The sequence below is a fragment of the Amblyraja radiata genome, chromosome 6 (genome assembly GCF_010909765.2).
Source record: "Amblyraja radiata isolate CabotCenter1 chromosome 6, sAmbRad1.1.pri, whole genome shotgun sequence".
In the NCBI taxonomy this organism is placed as follows: Eukaryota; Metazoa; Chordata; class Chondrichthyes; order Rajiformes; family Rajidae; genus Amblyraja; species Amblyraja radiata.
In genome coordinates, this window is record NC_045961.1 from 15835702 (window position 1) to 15853447 (window position 17746).

At 50.2% G+C, this 17746-nt stretch overlaps 1 protein-coding gene across 1 annotated transcript in view; it reads right to left on the reverse strand.

Annotated features, from left to right (window-relative positions):
- Positions 1 to 17746, reverse strand: part of LOC116974691 (deleted in malignant brain tumors 1 protein-like) — a 63001-nt gene that overhangs the window by 16364 nt on the left and 28891 nt on the right. The window contains exons 9-12 of the mRNA XM_033023411.1: positions 17008 to 17322; positions 16424 to 16738; positions 14691 to 15005; positions 6358 to 6672 (exon numbers count right to left, since the gene is read on the reverse strand). Coding sequence (XP_032879302.1) covers positions 6358 to 6672; positions 14691 to 15005; positions 16424 to 16738; positions 17008 to 17322 — 1260 coding nt within the window. The remainder of the gene's footprint in view (positions 1 to 6357; positions 6673 to 14690; positions 15006 to 16423; positions 16739 to 17007; positions 17323 to 17746) is intronic.

Consider the following 17746-nt stretch of genomic DNA (forward strand, 5'->3'; position numbering starts at 1 on the left):
TGGCGACACCGTTGTTTCATCTTAACAATGCCCGGGTGTCCTTCGTGTGCCAGTTGTAACACGCGGTGTTGCAGTGATTTGGGTATAACCACTCGAGTTCCGCGCGTGACACATGTATCGTCAACCACAGCCACTTCGTGGCGTACCTGGTAGTATGGAACCAAGTCGTCTGCTATCTCCTTGGGCCAGTCTGTCCTGTGATACTGGCAGACGATTTGCAGTGTGCCGTCAGCTGTCGACTCTGCTTTCATCTCTCCCCGCATCACGAGATTAGCCATCGCGTGCAAAATTACCGTGAGAACGTATTCATCGATGTCGCTTGAAGCGTCGCTATCGCGTGTGCTTGCGGGTGTCGCCGTTGGGACGCGACTGAGCATGTCTGCGATGCGATTGTGTGAACCTGCGAGGTATTCTACTTTGAAGTTGTACTGGTGAAGGCGATCGGACCATCTGTCGATCCTGAGCGGACGGTGTCCTGAGCTTGACGTGTCCAACAACGTAGTTAGCGCTTGGTGATCTGTACGGAGAGTGAATGGTCTCCTGTATAGGTATACGTGCCAGTGTTCACACGCGTAGATGCACTCTAATGCTTCGCGTTCCCCGGTGGAGTACTTGCGCTCTGTGGCAGTCAAGGGACGGGACGCGAATGCGATCGTTCGTTCGCTTCCATCGATACTCTACAAGAACACTGCTCCGATCGCTATACCGGAAGCATCTGTTGTGACGTACGTTTCCGCACTTGGGTCGAATTGTGCGAGATGCTATTTTTTCTTTCAGCGTGTTGAACGCGAAGTCCAGCTCATCCGTCCATTCCCACTGTGTGTCCTTCGGTAGCAGCTTCTGTAGCGGTTCTGCAATCTGCGCGTACTGCAGCACAAACTTACGGTAGAAGTTGGTGGTGTGCAGAAATGAAGCTAGCTTTTTCACGTTAGTTTGAGCGGGGATCGTGCTGATGGCTTGGACATTGTCCTGAGTAGGCTCAACTCCAGATGCTGTCACTCTGTACCCGAGAAAGTAAATCTTGGATGCTGTAAATGTGCATTTTGCTGCGTTGAGCGTCAAGTTGTGTTGCGCAAGACGAGCTAACACTGCATGCAGTCGTCGATTGTGTTCCTCCTTGTCCCTTCCATGGACCACGACATCATCGAGGAGATTGAGTGCTCTGTCAATGCCTGTCAGAACTGACGACACGATTTTTTGAAATGCGCTGGGCGCTGAGCACAGTCCATACGGCATCCTACGGTACTGAAATACTCATTCATGTGTAATGAATGCTGACAAATGCCGACTGCGTTCTGCTAGTGGTACCTGAAGGTAGCTTTGGTGCATGTCCAGTTTTGTGAACACCGTTGAACCGTGGAACGACGCAGCTAGCTCTTGTATTGTTGGCAGAGGGTATTTGTCCGGAATGATGGCTTTGAGATCGATGCACAGCCTGAGTTCACCGTTCTGGCGTCGCACGATGACCAGATTCGATATCCAAGGGGATGAATCGATGCGCTCAATGATACCATCCTTTTCGAGTCGTTTCAGTTCTGTTGAGACTTCCGCGCGAACGGAAATTGGTAGACGCCATAGGCGTTGTGAAACCGGCCGGACTGATGTGTTTACACGACGTGCGTCGCAGTACCGTTTAACTATCCCAAAACCCGAGAAAAGAGAGGGCTACTCATGTCCTTAGTCCGCGTCGCTGATCACATTGATGTTCATGCTGGTTGAATCCTGAAGCTTGAACACTAGTTGATCAAACAAATTGACTCCCATCAGACTCTTTCCTTCTGCGACGTAGAATGTGAAGCTATCGAGCTTAACTCCTTTGTAGCAGACAGGAACTGTCACTAGCCCTCTCGTGGGTATGGTTGAACCATCATAAGCGTGAAGAGTGTCCCTCGGGGAAGTGGGTAATCCGAAAAGTACCTTTCGTAGAGGTCGAGGCTCAAAATTGAAACCTTCGCCCCCACATCTATGAGGAGCCATACCGAGGTCTCAGTGATCTCGACCTTGCAGTCTTTGAAAGTCCCTGTTGACCGAACATCCTGGTCAGCCTTGTCCTTTATGGAGTATACATCGTGTCCACCCGGAGATGCATCGTCTACTTGGCAGACCGATGACGCCTTCTCCTTTGATGACCGGCATACTTTCTCAAAATGATTTAGCTTTGAGCACGTGTTGCATCGTTTACCGTATGCTGGACATTCCCCGGGAGCGTGTGTCCGGCCACAATTCGGACACTGCTTGTTTGAGCGACCATGTCTTGATTGCCTCTGAATGCCCTGCACTGGTGCTGTGTTCATCTGATGGGATGCAGGACTAAATGATCCCTCTGAGCATGCCATCTGCTGTTGTTTGAGCACCTCGGCGTTATGCATGGCACTTTCAATTTGCACTGATAACGCTTGTGCCTTTTCGAGTGTGAGATCATCATCCCCCATGAGAAGGCGCTCTCTAATCCTAAGGACCAAAGTCTTTTCGATCAGCTGGTCGCCCACCAGCTCATCCGTCAGTGCTCCAAATTTAGCACATTGGTCTTTGGGATGAAATATTTGCCCAGTGCATTAACAGCAGTACTGTACTCATTCATTGCAGCACTGTCGAGCTGCGCGAAGATTCTCCGTCCCTCCGTTCCGAGGCAATGCAGCAGAATCGCTCAGCAGCTGATGTCCGAAATTGCCATCCCGTCCAGGCCACTTGCGATCAGGTAAGTCTTGAAACTTTCATACCAGCATATCCATGGTACCGGAGGCTCTCCTGGAGTTTCCAAGAATGGAGATGGGGCAGCGAGGGTTAAACCAGCCATCCTCGTCGCCAGATGTTGTGTTCGAGGGCTAAATAATTCACAATCTACACTTGGTGTACAGAACCCGAAGTGTGTTTATTACAAGCCTAACATGGCTGCTGCAAAACCCCTGCACATCTCCCAGGGACCCCCCTTAGGAAACATTCACCTCGAGGCAGACCCCTCTAGTGGTGACTCTAGGACACAACACAGCTCAAGTCACCCAAGCCGACCAAGATGCTCCCTCTACGCCAGTTCCTTTTCCTGCATTCTGTCCGTATCCCTGCAAACCTTTCCTATTCATTTATCTGTCCAGATGTCTTTTAACTGTTGCTTTTGTTGCACCTGCCTCAACCACTTCCTATGGCAGCTCTGTCCATACACCCACTACCCTCTGTGTGTTGCGTCTCAGGTTCCTATTAAATCTTTTCCCTTTCACCTTCAACCTGTGCCCTCTATGTCGTCCCACTCTCATGACCTGGGACATATATTGTGATCGACACAAAAAGCCAGAGTAACTCAGCGGGCAGACAGCATCTCTGGTGAGAAGGAACAGGTGATTTTTAAGGTCAAGACCCTTTTTCAGTCAGAAGACGGGTCACGAACCGAAGCCTATTCCTGTTCTCTGTAGACAGACTGTCTGATCCGCTGAGTTACACAAGCTTTTTGTGTCCATCTTCAGTTTAAATCAACATCTGCAGTTCCTTCCCACACATAGGTTGTGATGTCTACATTTCCTGTGCCCCTTGTGATTTTATGAACCTCTTTCAGACCCTGGTCCCTTCGCTCCAGCTTATCCGGTCTTTCCACTCCCTCTGATCTGCATGAATTTCCCCCCCGGATGCTCCAATTCTCTCTCATATCTCAGCTAATTGAGTTAAGCTTCTGCCGTTCATTTCCCGATTGTGTCAGTCTGAGGAGTTGACGGGAATGTGTGGAGAGTGATCTGAGATTAGTATGAGTGAATGGGTGATGATCGGTGCGGAGTCTGTGGGCTGAAGGGCCAGTTTCCCTGCTCTATCCTCCTGTTTGCCATCTATTAACTTCTCCTATTCTATCCATTGTCTCCCCATAACTCAAACTCTTAACTCCTGGTAAATTCCTCCTGAATCTTTTCTGCACACTTTGAACTACCAGACTACACACAATACATCACGTACATTAGAACAGGTCCCTCGGCCCACAATGCCTGTGCCCAAATGTGATGTCAAGATAAGCTATTCTCCGCTGCCTGCACATGGTCCATATTCTTATTCCCTCCATAGCCATCTGCCTATCTTGGTGAACTTCTGCTCCCTCTCCAAAGCTTCCACATCCTTCCTGTAATGGAGCAAACCAGAATATAACAAAATACTACAAAAGTGGTCAAACTAAAGCCTTATAGAGCTGCATTCAGACCTCCCACCTTCTCTAGTCAAAGCCCTGACTGATGAAGGCAATTGTGCCAAATGCTTTCTTCGCCACCCTGTCTGTCTGTGTTGCTACTTTCAAGGAATCGAGTACTTGTAGCCCTAGGTCTCACTGTCTACAAACTTTCCCAGGGCCCTGCAATTTACTCTGTAAATTGTTCTCTGCTTTAACTTCCCATAATACATCAGTTTGCACTTGTCACAATTAAACTCCGTCTGCCGATCCTTGGCCCACTTTCCCAATGTAGTTTTAGTTTTTAGTTTTTAGTTTTAGAGATACAGCGAGGAAAAAGGCCCTTCAGCCCACCGTCCACGCCAACCAGTGGTCGCCTATACAATAGTCCTGTTCTACACACTAAAAGCCAATTAACCTACAAACCTGCAGTCTTTGGAGTGTGTGAGGAAACCGGAGCACCCGGAAAAAACCAACGTGGTCACATGGAGAACGTGCAAACTCCGTACGGACAGCACTTGTAGTCATATCACTGAAAACAACAATGTACTGGGCTTGTTCTTTTTCACACACGCAATGCCAGATGTGGTGGTGAAGGCAGATGCTAAAGTGACATTTAAAAGACTTATAAACCGTTGCTTTTAAACTTTTTTTCTGATTTACTTTAATAAAGATAGCTGTTTGTAATCTGGTGTTCTTCTTCATTCACTGATCTGAATCCTTAAACATGTCTATATTTCATTAGAAGCGCACAAGAAATAGACAAATGTAATCCCCTGCATTCTGGAGTTCTATAGTCGCAGCAAGACAGTGAAACAAGCTGCAAACCAAGATGATAAGACTGGAGGGATGAGAGCACAAATATACAACCAAAGTTCAGTAGAAGGTTTGCAACCTTGCCTCACCACCCTCACTCACCTGAACAGGAGACTCTAGCGTTTAGACAGGTTGGGATATTAATAGTTGGGGAAATTTCATTTTTCTCCAAAAGTCCCCCCTCCCCCCACTGGCCAGCAATATTGGAGTTGGTGGAGAGGTGGAATATTGCGTTGGGGGACGAGCCCTCCCGTCTGAACATGGGACCCAACGGGTCCCACTTAGTCGAGTTAATATTATTATCATACCTTTAGATGAAGGGATTAAAAGTAACATGAGCAAATTTGCAGATGACACAAAGCTGGGTGGCAGTGTGAACTGGGAAGAGGATGCTAGGAGGTTGCCGGGAGACTTGGACAGGTTTAGTGAGTGGGCAGATGCATGATCTTCGATCTATCTGTACTTAACTAAAACTCTCATCTGTCCTCTTCTGTTTTTTTATGTTTTTTTTTTAATTTGCCCTAAAACGGCACCCGATATCGCTATGATTTTTCGGCATCTTACTCACCGTTTTCCTGTGCTCCCAAGCACATCAAATTTTGTTCCGATCAGTGCAATATTACAAAAGTTATGAAGGTTTAAAAATCATAAGATCAGCAGATTGGTCCTCTCTCCTGTCAGTCGCCAGGACGGCAACGCCCCTTCCGGCACCTGCTGTCAATCACTGGGGCGAAGAGAATAAAGCCCAGGAGGCCTGGCTGAGTCCGTGAGTGAGTCCAGAAGCCGTGAGTGAGTGAATCCAGTAGCCGGGAATGAGTGAGTCCAGAACGCGGGAGTGAGAGAGTCCAGAAGCCGGGTGAGTGAGTGAGTGAGTCCAGAAGCAGGGAGTGAGTGACTGAGTCCATAAGTGAGGAGTGAGAGCAGGGCGATTGAAGGAGCAGGGCTTTGGTGGGGCCTGGCTCTGGTGGGGTCGGGCACTGGCAGGGCCGGGTGCTAGCGGGGCACACCACCCCTGCCCACACAGCCCCAACCCCCCCCCCCCCCTCACACACCCTCCCCTCACCAGTTGCAGGCCAAGGCAGCAGTAGGCCATGGCAGCACTCCCCCCCCCCCCCAGCACCTGCCTGAAGCAGACCATCCTTCAGCTACAGAATGTTCTCTCCAGCCCCCACCTGAAGCCACCCCGTCCCCAGCTGCAGGACTAGCCCAAGAACAGTCCATTCTGCCCACAGTGTTCATACTAGCCCTCCAGAGGCCACAACACCCACATTAGCCCTCCAGAAAGACACCGCACTGTCCCCCACCTGAAGCCCTCCCCTTCCGCTGCTGCAGGCTGCTACCTCCCACCAATCCCCGCCTGAAGCCCACTCTGCTCAGAGAGTACCAGCCCCACCCACACTCACCTGAGCAGGAGACTACAGCGTACTCTCCGTGTGTGCAGTTATTCACCCCCCATGGGCTGGTAGGACACTGGTCGAGGGCAGGCTCTGTCCCGCTACACTTCACCCCATACAACCAGATGTTCCTAGTGGTCTCTCCATAGGACACAGCTGTTGTTACTGACCGGGCCGGCCCACAGTTCAACACCCTGCAGACCACATTCCCTGCATTGATATCCCAGCAACTGCTGCAGATGGTGCTCCAGGTGGAGTTATGATAGACCTCCACTCTCCCGGAGCACATGTTGTTCCCATTCACCAGACGGACGGGCACCGGACCTGCAACAGAGGGGGGATGGGGTTAAAATTAGACATAACTTCTCAAATGGTGCTGAGAATTAACAAAGTGACAGTTTCGACTGTGTAATATGACGATGCTGGCAGTGAGGTGAGTGGGACAGATAATGGTCGAGGAAACTTCATAAACTTCTATCTGGTAACCCCTCAGCCTCCAGTGATCTGGAGAAAAGACTCTGAATTTCCCCACAATATCCTAATAGCTAATATTCTCTATTCAAGGCAACATCTTGAAACTTTTGTTAACTTAACATACAACTCCCTATCTATCCTGTAATGGGACAAACTGCAGACAATTCTCCAAATGTCATCTCACCAAAGTTTTATACAACTGCCAATGATGTCCCATCATTCATATTCATTACCCTGACCCATGTAGGCAATCACACCGTATGCTTACAATGACATCCTATCTACTTCTGTGTCACTTTCAATGAAGTATGGACTTTCCGCCATGAATTATGAAAGGGAAAGATTCCCAGTGACCTCTCCGTAGGAGACAAATTGGAAAAATAAGGCTGGAGTTAACGGAATAAAGAGTAGAGGAAAAGTTGAGAAAGACACCAGAATTAAATGGACAGGAAGCTCACAAAGGGATAGGAGAGTATGGCCAAGAGAAATAGGAATCGATGTGAAAGGCAAGGTGTGTAATGGATTAAAAGTATTATATATGAATGCACAACATATAAGAAGTAAAGAGGGTGAGCTTGTGGCTCAGTTAGAGATTGGTAGATATGATATTGTGTGGATTACAGAAACATGGCTGTAGGAGGATCGGGCCTAGGAACTGAATATCCAGGGTTGTATGTCCTATAGAAAGGACTGGCAGGTGGGCAGAGTTGGGGTCGTTCTGTTGGTGAACGATGAAATTCAGTCCCTTGCGAGTGGTGACATAGGGATTGATGAGGTAGAGTCACTGTGGATAGACTTGAGGAATTGTAAAGGTAAGAAGAGACTAATGGGAGTTATCTACAGGCCCCCAAACAGTAGCCTGGATATGGGGTGCAAGTTGCAGCAGGAGATAAAATTGGCATGCAACAAAGGTAATGCCACTGTGGTTATGGAAGATTTCAAGTTGCAGGTTGACAGGGTAAATCTGGTTGGTTCTGGACCCCAAGAAAGGGAGTCTGTAGAGTGCCTCCGAGATGGATTCTTACTTAGAGCAGCTTATACTGGAGCCTACCAGAGAGAAGGCAATTCTGGATTTAGTGTTGTCTAATGAGCCGGATTTAATAAGGGAACTCAAGATAAAGTAACCGCTAGGAGGTAGTGACTATAATATGATAAATTTTAATCTGCAATTTGAGAGGGAGAAGATTGAATCAGAAGTGTCAGTATTGCAGCTGAACAAAGGGGCTATGAAGGCACGACGGTCGACTGGAAAAGGATCCCAGCAGGAATGACGTTGGAACAGAAATGGCAGGAATTTCTAGGCATAATCCAGAAGATACAGGATCATTTCATTCCAAAGAGGAAGAAAGATTCTAAAGGGAGTAAGAGGCAACCGTGGCTGACAATGGAAGTTAGGGATTGAATAAAACTAAAAAGGTGAAAACATTGCAAAGAGTAGCGGGAAGCCAGAGGATTGGGAAACTCTCAAAGGACAACAGAGGGTAACAAAAAGGGCACTACGGGGTAAAAGATGAAGTACGAAGGTAAGCTGGCCAAGAATATCAAGAAAGATAGTAAAAGCTTCTTTAGATATGTTACATAGAAACATAGAAACATAGAAAATAGGTGCAGGAGTAGGCCATTCGGCCCTACGAGCCTGCACCGCCATTCAATATGATCATGGCTGATCATCCAACTCAGTATCCCGTACCTGCCTTCTCTCCATACCCCCTGATCCCTTTAGCCACAAGGGCCACATCTAACTCCCTCTTAAATGTAGCCAATGAACTGGCCTCAACTACCTTCTGTGGCAGAGAGTTCCAGAGATTCACCATGTTAAGAGAAAAAGATTAGTAAAGACAAATGTGAGTCCCTTGAAGGCAGAAACAGGTGAAATTATTATGGGGAATAAGGAAATGGAAGAGGAGTTGAAAAGGTGCTTTGGTTCAGTTATCTCTGTGGAAGACACAAGCAATCTTCCAGATGTACTAGAGGACAGAGCGTCTCGGGACACAGAGGAACTGAAAGAAATTTGCATTAGGCGAGAAATAGTATTGGGTAGACTGATGGCACAAAAGGCTGATAAATCCCCAGGGCCTGATGGTCTGCATCCCAGGATACTCAAGGAGGTGGCTCTCGAAATCGTGGACGCATTGGTGATCATTTTCCAATGTTCTTTTGATTCAGGATCAGTTCCTGTGGATTGCAGGGTAGCTAATGTTATCCCACTTTTCAAGAAAGGAGCGAAAGAGAAAACGGGGAATTATAGACTTGTTATCCTGACTTTGGTGGTGGTGAAGAAGCTGGAGTCAATTATTAAAGAAGTAATAATGGCGCATTTGGAGAGCAGTAAAAGGATTGATCCAAGTCAGCATTGGCTTATGAAGGGGAAATCCTAATTGACTAATCTTCTGGGATTTTTTGTGGATGAAGGAGAGCCAATGGACGTCGGATATCTGGACTTTCAGAAAGCTTTTGATAAGATCCCACACAGGAGATTAGTGGGCAAAATTATTGCACATGGTATTGGGGTAGGGTATTGACATGGATAGAGAATTGGATGGCAGACATGAAACAAAGAGTAGGAATAAACAGGTCCCTGTTAGAATGGCAGGCAGTGGCGTGTGAAGTGCCGCAAGGCACGGGGCTACGGCCGCAACTATTTACAATATACTAGACCAAGTGCAGACCCATTGTGTCTGCTCCACCAACGCACCCGTTCCCTACCCGTAGCCCTCACCGGAGGCGTGGTCCTACAATTCAAACTGTTCCTGAATAAATATTCCAGCACTATCCTTGCCTCCCTCAGCAGTGCTCTTGAAAATAAATTCCATTGCATTTGGCTGCATGTTGCAATAGCAATTCGCCTTCCCCTGCTAGTCTATCCATGTGACATCATCAGTTGAAGCTGCCATTGTGACGTCATCAGTTGAAGCTGGTCGGTTTGAAATTCAAAGTCTTTTGACTTTGCTAGACATTTAATCAGTAGTGATTCGAGAATAAGTTGAGAAATAAAGCTTAAAATGTTCAGCTAAGGTGTTTCCAAACCATGACAGGAAATATATCGTTGCTGCGCAGTGTTTTGCGAAGATGTAAAGATAACCACATATACACGCACATATACACACACACATACACACACATATATACACTAACAAGATCAGACTTTTAATAAGTATGATATTATATAATTAAAAGTCTCATCTTGACCCTGTCTGAGCTGGTGTATTGATTTTAGAAAAAACGCTGCCATATATTGCAATGATAATTGGCCATCTAAAAGCCCTGTACCACTGTACCGAGTTCATTCAAAGAGTTCTCCCGCATTTTGCCCTGATTCGAACTCGAAGATTTACGGTAATGGCCACTCATCGGTACGCCTAGAGAGGGGGGGGGGGGGAGTGAGGGCAGAGAGAGAAGGGGGGGGAGAGGGAGGGGGAGAGAGAGGGGGAGAGAGAGGGTGGGGGGTGGGGAAGGAGAGGGGTTAGGGAGAGGGAGGGGAGGGGAGAGGAAGGCGGAGAGGGAGGGAGGAGGGGAGAGGGAGGGGAGCGTAGCGGGCGGGTTCAGGGGGAGAGTGAGGGAGAGGGAGGGGAGAAGGAGGGGGGGGGGAGAGGGAGGGAGGGGGGAGCGAAGCAGGGGAGACAGGGAGGGGGGGGGCCAGGGGGGGGGGGGAAACCGCCTTGCGGGGACGGACCCACTTCGATCGGCAAGGAAACGTATGGAGTTGTGTGGGGTTGACCCCGACATCGCGCAGGGGTCCAAAATCCACACACACACACACACACACACAGAGTTTAAAAGTAAACTCGACCAAGTGCAGACCAAATTGGGTCTGTTTCCCAACCGCGCTGTGGGCGGGGGGGGGGAGACGGGATGCGGGGAAGAGAGCGAGAGGGAGGGAGGGGAGAGGGGGAGGAGGAAAGGGGAGAGATTGGGAGGAGAGGAGAGCAGGCTGGGGGAGAGGGAGGGGGAGGAGAGTAGGGAGTGGGAGTGAGAGAGCGGGGAGGGCAGGAAGGGGGGGAGAGGGGTAGGGGGGTGGGAAGAGGTCGGGACGGGATGTTAGAGGTGGAGAGAGGAGGTGAGGGGAAGGGGAGAGAGGGGAAGGGAAGAGAGGGGGAGAGAGAGGGAGGGGGGCGGGAGAGAGGTGGGGGAGGGAGAGGGGAAGAGTGGGGAGTGAGGGGAGAGGGGGGGAGCGGGGAGTGCGTGCAAAGAGAGAGTGGAAGGGTGTGGGGGGAGAGATGGGGGGTGAAGAGGGGTGGGCAGAGAGGGGGAAGAGAGGAGGTGGGGAGGAGGAGGGAGAGGGGTGAGGAGAGAGGGAGGTGCAGATGAGGGAGAGAGGGGGGAAGGGGAGGAGGAGAGGGAGGTGGGGGAGGGGGTGAGAGGGAGGAGGGGGGAGGAGGAAGGAGGAGGGAGAGGGGGAAGGGACGAGAGGGGAAGAGTTGTGTGAGGGCGGGGGAGAGTGGGGAGGGGGAAAGTGGGGAGGGAGGGGGAGAGGTGCAGAGGGGGTGTGGGTGGAGAGAGAGAGGGGGAAGGGATGGGAGAGGAGGGGGTGAGGGGGAGGAGGGTGGGAGAAGGGTGGAGAGGAAGGGGGGTGAGGAAGGGGGAGAGGGGAGGAGAGAGAGGGGGAGGGGAGTGATCGGAGAAAAGGGGGGTGAGAGGGGGTAGGGAGAGGGGGGAGAGAGGGTGTATGGAGGGGGGAAGGGGGGAGAGAGAGGGGAGAAAGGGGGGAAGAATGGGGAGGGAGGGGGAGAGGGGTAGGGGGGAGAGAGGTGCAGAGGGGGAGTGAGTGGAGAGAGAGGGGGGGATGGGATGGGAGACGACGGGGTGAGCGGGAGAGGAAGGGTGGGAGGAGGGGGAGAGGAAGGGAGGAGAGGAAGGGGGGAGAGGAAGGGGAAGAGGGAGCGTGAGGGGCGGAGAGGGAGCGGATGGGGAGAGGGAGTGGGGAGAATTTGAGGAGGGTGCGCGTCGTCATAATCTGCCCACTGTGCCGGGGAGAGAGAGAGAAAAGGAGAGCGAGAACAGGGCCGGTCGATGGAGAGAAGGGGGGGGGAGAAGGGAGGGAGGAGAACTGTGCGCTTCAGACGCCGAGTACGGGGAGGGTTGGAGCGGGGTGGAGAGGGGGCGGAGTGGGGGCGAAGTGGGGGAGATGAGGGGGTGAGGAAGGAGAGGATGGGGGAGAGAGGTGGGGGGGGGGGGTTGGAGAGGGCCTGCAAGAATCGAGCCGCAGGCTGTGAACGCTCGTTCTCTCCAAAGATCCTATAGTCGCTTAGCCGCTATGGGATGTTTGGTTATTTCTGCGCAATTTGAACAGCGGGGAGGGTTGGAGCGGCCGATGGAGAGAAAGGGCAGTGAGAGAGGGGAGAGACAGAGAGAGGACAGAGGCATCGTTTGGAGAGCCCTGGTATACAGTCACCGGTTTGGCACCATTTCCGATTCCCAGTTGCAGAGGTGTTGACCTGACCATGAAGGTCTGTTTTCTGGGGGGGAGTGCGAGGGCAGAGAGAGGGGCAGAGAGAGAGAGAGAGAGAGGGGGGAGAGACAGAGAGGGCAGAGACAGAGAGAGGGGTGAGACAGAGAGACAGCTGGCGTGCGTGGGGCGGCTTCTTTTTGGCCCCGGTCACGGCCCCATCCCAAACCCTGGGTTTGGACACCACTCCAGCTGGTTAGAGAGTGTGAGGCCTCGCATCGTCGGCCAAGCGAGGATGTGGACGGGTGTGGACCCCGAGCAAGCCCGCGGCGGGCGAGGTTCTGCAGAACTTTCTCAATATTTCTGAGCTCCATGGGCTCCCATACTCGGCGCTTCAGACCCTTAGTATGGGGAGGAGGGGGAGAGGGCGGAGTGGGGGCGAAGTGGGGTGAAGTGCGGGTGAAGGGGGGGAGAGGAGGGGGAGAGGAAGGAGAGGATGGGGAGAGAGGTGAAGTGGGGGGGAAAATCTTGGAGGGGGGAGGGGGGTGTTGTTACCGAACTGAACTCACTGGGGAATGAAGCGAGTGAAAGCTGCGGTTAGAGAGTGTGAGGCATGGCATCCTCGGCACTTCTGAGACGTTGGCTCTGTCCCGCTGGCTGTTCCCCCGCTGCTGGAAAAGCAGCGGTTGAAGATGCGATGTTTGGCTTGAGCCAGCATGGCAGGCAAAAATGGTGGGGTCTTTGGAGGAGAGGCAGGCGTCAGCAGCCGTTATGGTCGCTGGCCAGCAGGAGGCGACAAAATGAGTCGGGGGGGGGGGGGGGGGATTTTATTTTTAAATGGGTACATAAAAAAGAAAAAACGTTTTGAGGAGTGCAAAATCGGATGTAAAAGTGAATGAGGTAGCGACATGGAATAAATGACGGAGTTTAATGACGGAGTGCTGGCGTAGCAGTGAATCAAAGGCCGAATCTGGCACCCATAAACACACACAGCCAGAAACACACACACACACACACACAGTTTTAATATATAAAGATAGATAGATAATGAGCAGTTAAATGAGAAACAATGAAATTCAATGCAATAAAAATAAAGAAATTAACAATGAAATTCAATCAAATGTTAATGTAAAAAAATTAAGATTTTAAATGAAATACACTCTTTAAGATTTATAATGAGCAAGCAAAGTCAGAATGACGGTTGGTAAAGAATTTGAATAACCACTGAGCGTTCAGATGCTGCGAGCGTCTCATGCACCAAAGCTGTTGGGGGGGAGGAGCGTGCGTCGTCACACACACTAAGCACCCGCCCACACAAACAGCGGGTCCTTTGTAACATGTTAGTGAAGACTCTGGAGTTCGGGGGGAGCAGCGTGTGTCGTCACACACACTAAGCGCCCGCCCCCATAAACAGATGAGAGCGTCTACTTGAATGGAGAGCGCGTGGCCGCTCCCACAAACAGTCACACACACTAAGCACCCGCCCTCACAAACAGATGAGAGCAATGGGGGTGAAGGGGGTGAGAGGAAGGAGAGGATGGGGGAGAGAGGTGAAGTGGGGGGGGGGGGGGGGTTTAGAGTGTACGGGCTGGCGGATGGGTTGGAGTCCAGCAGCGCCTATTGTAGCAGTTCAGGCAACAGCCGGCGTTCTGCTCTGTCTGGGGGGAGAGGGCGAGTGGGGGTGAAGGGGGAAGAGGAGGGGGAGTGGGGGTGAAGGGGGGGGAGATGAGGGGGAAGGGAGAGAAAGGATGGGGGAGAGAGGTGGTGGGGGGGGTTGGAGTGTGCGGGCAGGCGGGCGGGCTGGTGTCCAGCAGCGGGAGCCATGGCGCGAGCGTACTTGGAGGCATACTGGAGGCAGATGGGCCTGGATTGGTCGGCATGTGTGCATTTTGATATCGCAGCTGGTAAGAGCCGTTTAGATCTTAAAGATTGAGTGAGTGGGAGGGGGGGGGGAAAGGATTTTATTAAAAAATGTACATAAAATTGTCTAAATGAAATGAGGAGTGGATTTGCGAATGTAAAAGTGAAATCGCTAGCGAAATGGAAAAAATCTCGGCGTTTTTGCGTGTGGTTTTGGCGGACCAAGGCCAAAAATCTAATCTGAAAATATCTGAAAATCGAATCTGATATACATCCACAAATAAACACACACACACACACACACAGTTTTAAAAGTATATAGATAGATAGAAGAACCGTTGCTTTTAAACTTTTTTTCTGATTTACTTTAATTAACATAGCTGTTTGTAATCTGAAGTGTTCTTCTTCATTCACTGATCCGAATCCTTAAACATGCCAACATTTCCTTAAAGGCGCACATGAAATAGACAAATGAAATCCCCTGCATTCTGGAATTCTATAGTCACAGCAAGACAGTGAAACAACTGTAAACCAAGATGATAAGACTGGAAGGATGAGAGCACAAATATACAACCAAAGTTCAGTAGAAGGTTTTCAACCTTGCCTCACCACCCTCACTCACCTGAGCAGGAGACTCCAGCATCCTCACTGTGGTTGCAGTTATTCACCCCCCATGGGCTGGCATAACACTGGTCGAGGGCAGGCTCTGTCCCATTACATTTCACCTCATCCAGCCAGATGTTCCCAGTGGCCTCTCCGTAGAATGCACCAGTTGTTACTGACCGGGCCGTCCCACAGTTCAACACACTGCAGACTACGTTCCCCGCATTGATATCCCAGCTCCTGCCGCAGACGGTGCCCCAGGTGGAGTTATGATAGACCTCCACTCTCCCGGAGCAAATGTTGTTCCCATTCACAAGACGGATGGGCACCGGACCTGCAACAGAGGGAGAATGAGGTTGAAATTAGTCAAGTTCCCAAAACTCACATCATAACTCTCCTTTAAACCTTCTCCTTCTCACCTTAAACATGCGCCCTCTGGAATTTGACAAATCCAACCCAGGAATAAAGATCTGACTACCTCGTAAATCTCCTTCAAAACTTCCCTGTCTTACCTGGGCCAGATATGGAATGAGGTTAGATTCAGAATCAAGTCAACGAAAGCTTCTGAGACTGGTGAAAGGGGAGGGTGTGACTGTGTATTCTGACGTGGTGCCAGTAGTGAGAGGGGAGTAGATTAGACAGGGTGGGATATTAATAGTTGAGGAAATTTCATATTGTTCCACCTAGTCACTCATCAGCATCTGCGCTTCGAAGAAAACACTCCACATTCATCCACAATCTACATGTAACAAATACTCTTAATTGGAGGCAACATCCCCACCAAGCTCTTGTTAACCTACGCTATCCCTGTACATTACTGCCCCTGAAGGTCCTGCCATTTACTGTGTACTACCCGAGTGCATTTGGTCTCTTGCAATGCATCACTTCGTTCTTGTACATTTAAGCTCCATCTGCCATTTCTCTACTCTAATACCTAACTAATCTATGTCCCGCAGCATCCATTCACAACCTCCCTCACTGCCCACAACTTCATCTCATTTTCATGTTGTCTTTATTTATGGATTCATAGCAAAAGGATTTGAGTAAAGGAGCAGGGTGGTTCTACTGCTGTTGTACAGGGTCTTGGTGAGACCACACCTGGAGTATTGCGCACAGTTTTGGTCTCCAAATCTGAGGAAAAACATTCTGGCCATAGAGGGAGTACAGAGAAGGTTCACCAAACTGATTCCTGGGATGGCAGGACTTTCATATGAAGAAAGACTGGATAGACTCTGCTTGTACTCGCTAGAATTTAGGAGCTTGAGGGGGGATCTTATAGAAACTAACAATATTCTTAAGGGGTTAGACAGGCTAGATGCAGGAATATTGTTCCCGATGTTGGGGAAGTCCAGGACGAGGGGTCACAGTTTAAGGATGAAGGGGTAATCCTTTGGGTCCGAGATGAGAAAAGCATTTTTCACACAGAGAGTGGTGAATCTCTGGAACTCTCTGCCACAGAAGATAGTTGAGGCCAGTTCATTGGCTATATTTAAGAGGGAGTTAGATGTGGCCCTTGTGGCTAAAGGAATCAGGGGGTATGGAGAGAAGGCAGATACAGGATACTGAGTTGGATGATCAGCCATGATCATATTGAATGGCGGTGCAGGCTCGAAGGGCCGAATCGCCTACACCTGCACCTATTTTCTATGAATCTATGAATCTATAACATCACTTTCGGTTTCAAGTTAAAATTCCTGACCCTAGCATGGAAACCCACAACTAAAGGGGGGGACCATCCCCACCCACACTCACCTGAGCAGGAGACTTCAGCGTACTTTCCGTGTTTGCAGTTATTCACCCTCCATGGTCCGGCAGGACACTGATCGAGGGCAGGCTCTGTCCCGTTACACTTCACCCCATCCAGCCAGATGTTGCCAGTGGCCTCTCCATAGAATGCACCTGTTGTTACTAACTGGGCCGTCCCACAGTTCAACACCCTGCAGACCACGTTCCCCGCATTGATATCCCAGCTTGTGCCGCAGACGGTGCCCCAGGTGGAGTTATGATAGACCTCCACTCTCCCGGAGCACATGTTGTTCCCATCCACCAGACGGACGGGCACCGGACCTGCAACAGAGGGGGGGGGGGGGGGGGTGAGATTAAATCTCACTTCATTCTTGTACATTTAAGCTCCATCTGCCATTCCTCTGCTCTAATACCCAACTAATCTATATCCCGCAGCATCCATTCACAACCTCCGTCACTGCCCACAACTTCATCTTATTTTCATGTTGTCTTTATTTATGGATTACATCACTTTCGGTTTCAATGTAAAATTCCTGACCCTAGCATGGAAACCCACTCCTCAAGGAGGGACCATCCCCACCCACACTCACCTGAGCAGGAGACTCCAGCGTATTCTCCGTGTGTGCAGTTATTCACCCCCCATGGGCTGGCAGGACACTGGTCGAGGGCAGGCTCTGTCCCGTTACACGTCACCCTATCCAGCCAGATGTTCCCAGTAGCCTCTCCGTAGGAGACAGCTATTGTTACTGACCGGGCAGTCCCACAGTTCAAAACCCTGCAGACCACGTTCCCCGCATTGATATCCCAGCTCCTGCCACAGACGGTGCCCCAGGTGGAGTTATGATAGACCTCCACTCTCCCGGAGCACATGTTGTTCCCATTCACCAGACGGACGGGCACCGGACCTGCAACAGAGGGGAAATTAGGTTAAAATTCAATTTAAGTTGTAAAAACTCACTTCGAAAATCTTCGTTAAATCATCCCTTTCTCATCTTAAACCTGTGCCGACTTGTATTTAACATTTTCATCGCAACTCAAGTCAAGTCAAGTCAACTCTCGAGCTCTGTGCAACAGCTGGCACCAATTTCCACAGACATTTTCATCCAGTCTCTGCAAATCTGTACTGTCCCGGCCATCTTTAAAGTCTCCACCCTTGTCCCTGCACCCAAAAACTCATGGATTACTGGTTTTAATGTCAACAGGCCTGTCGCACGGACCTCTGTAGTAAGGAAGAACCTAAAGAAAGACGTGCTGGCCAAGCTGAAAAAAAACCCTGCTGGACCCTCTGCAGTTTGCATACCGGGCCAAAAGATCAGTGGATGACGCAGT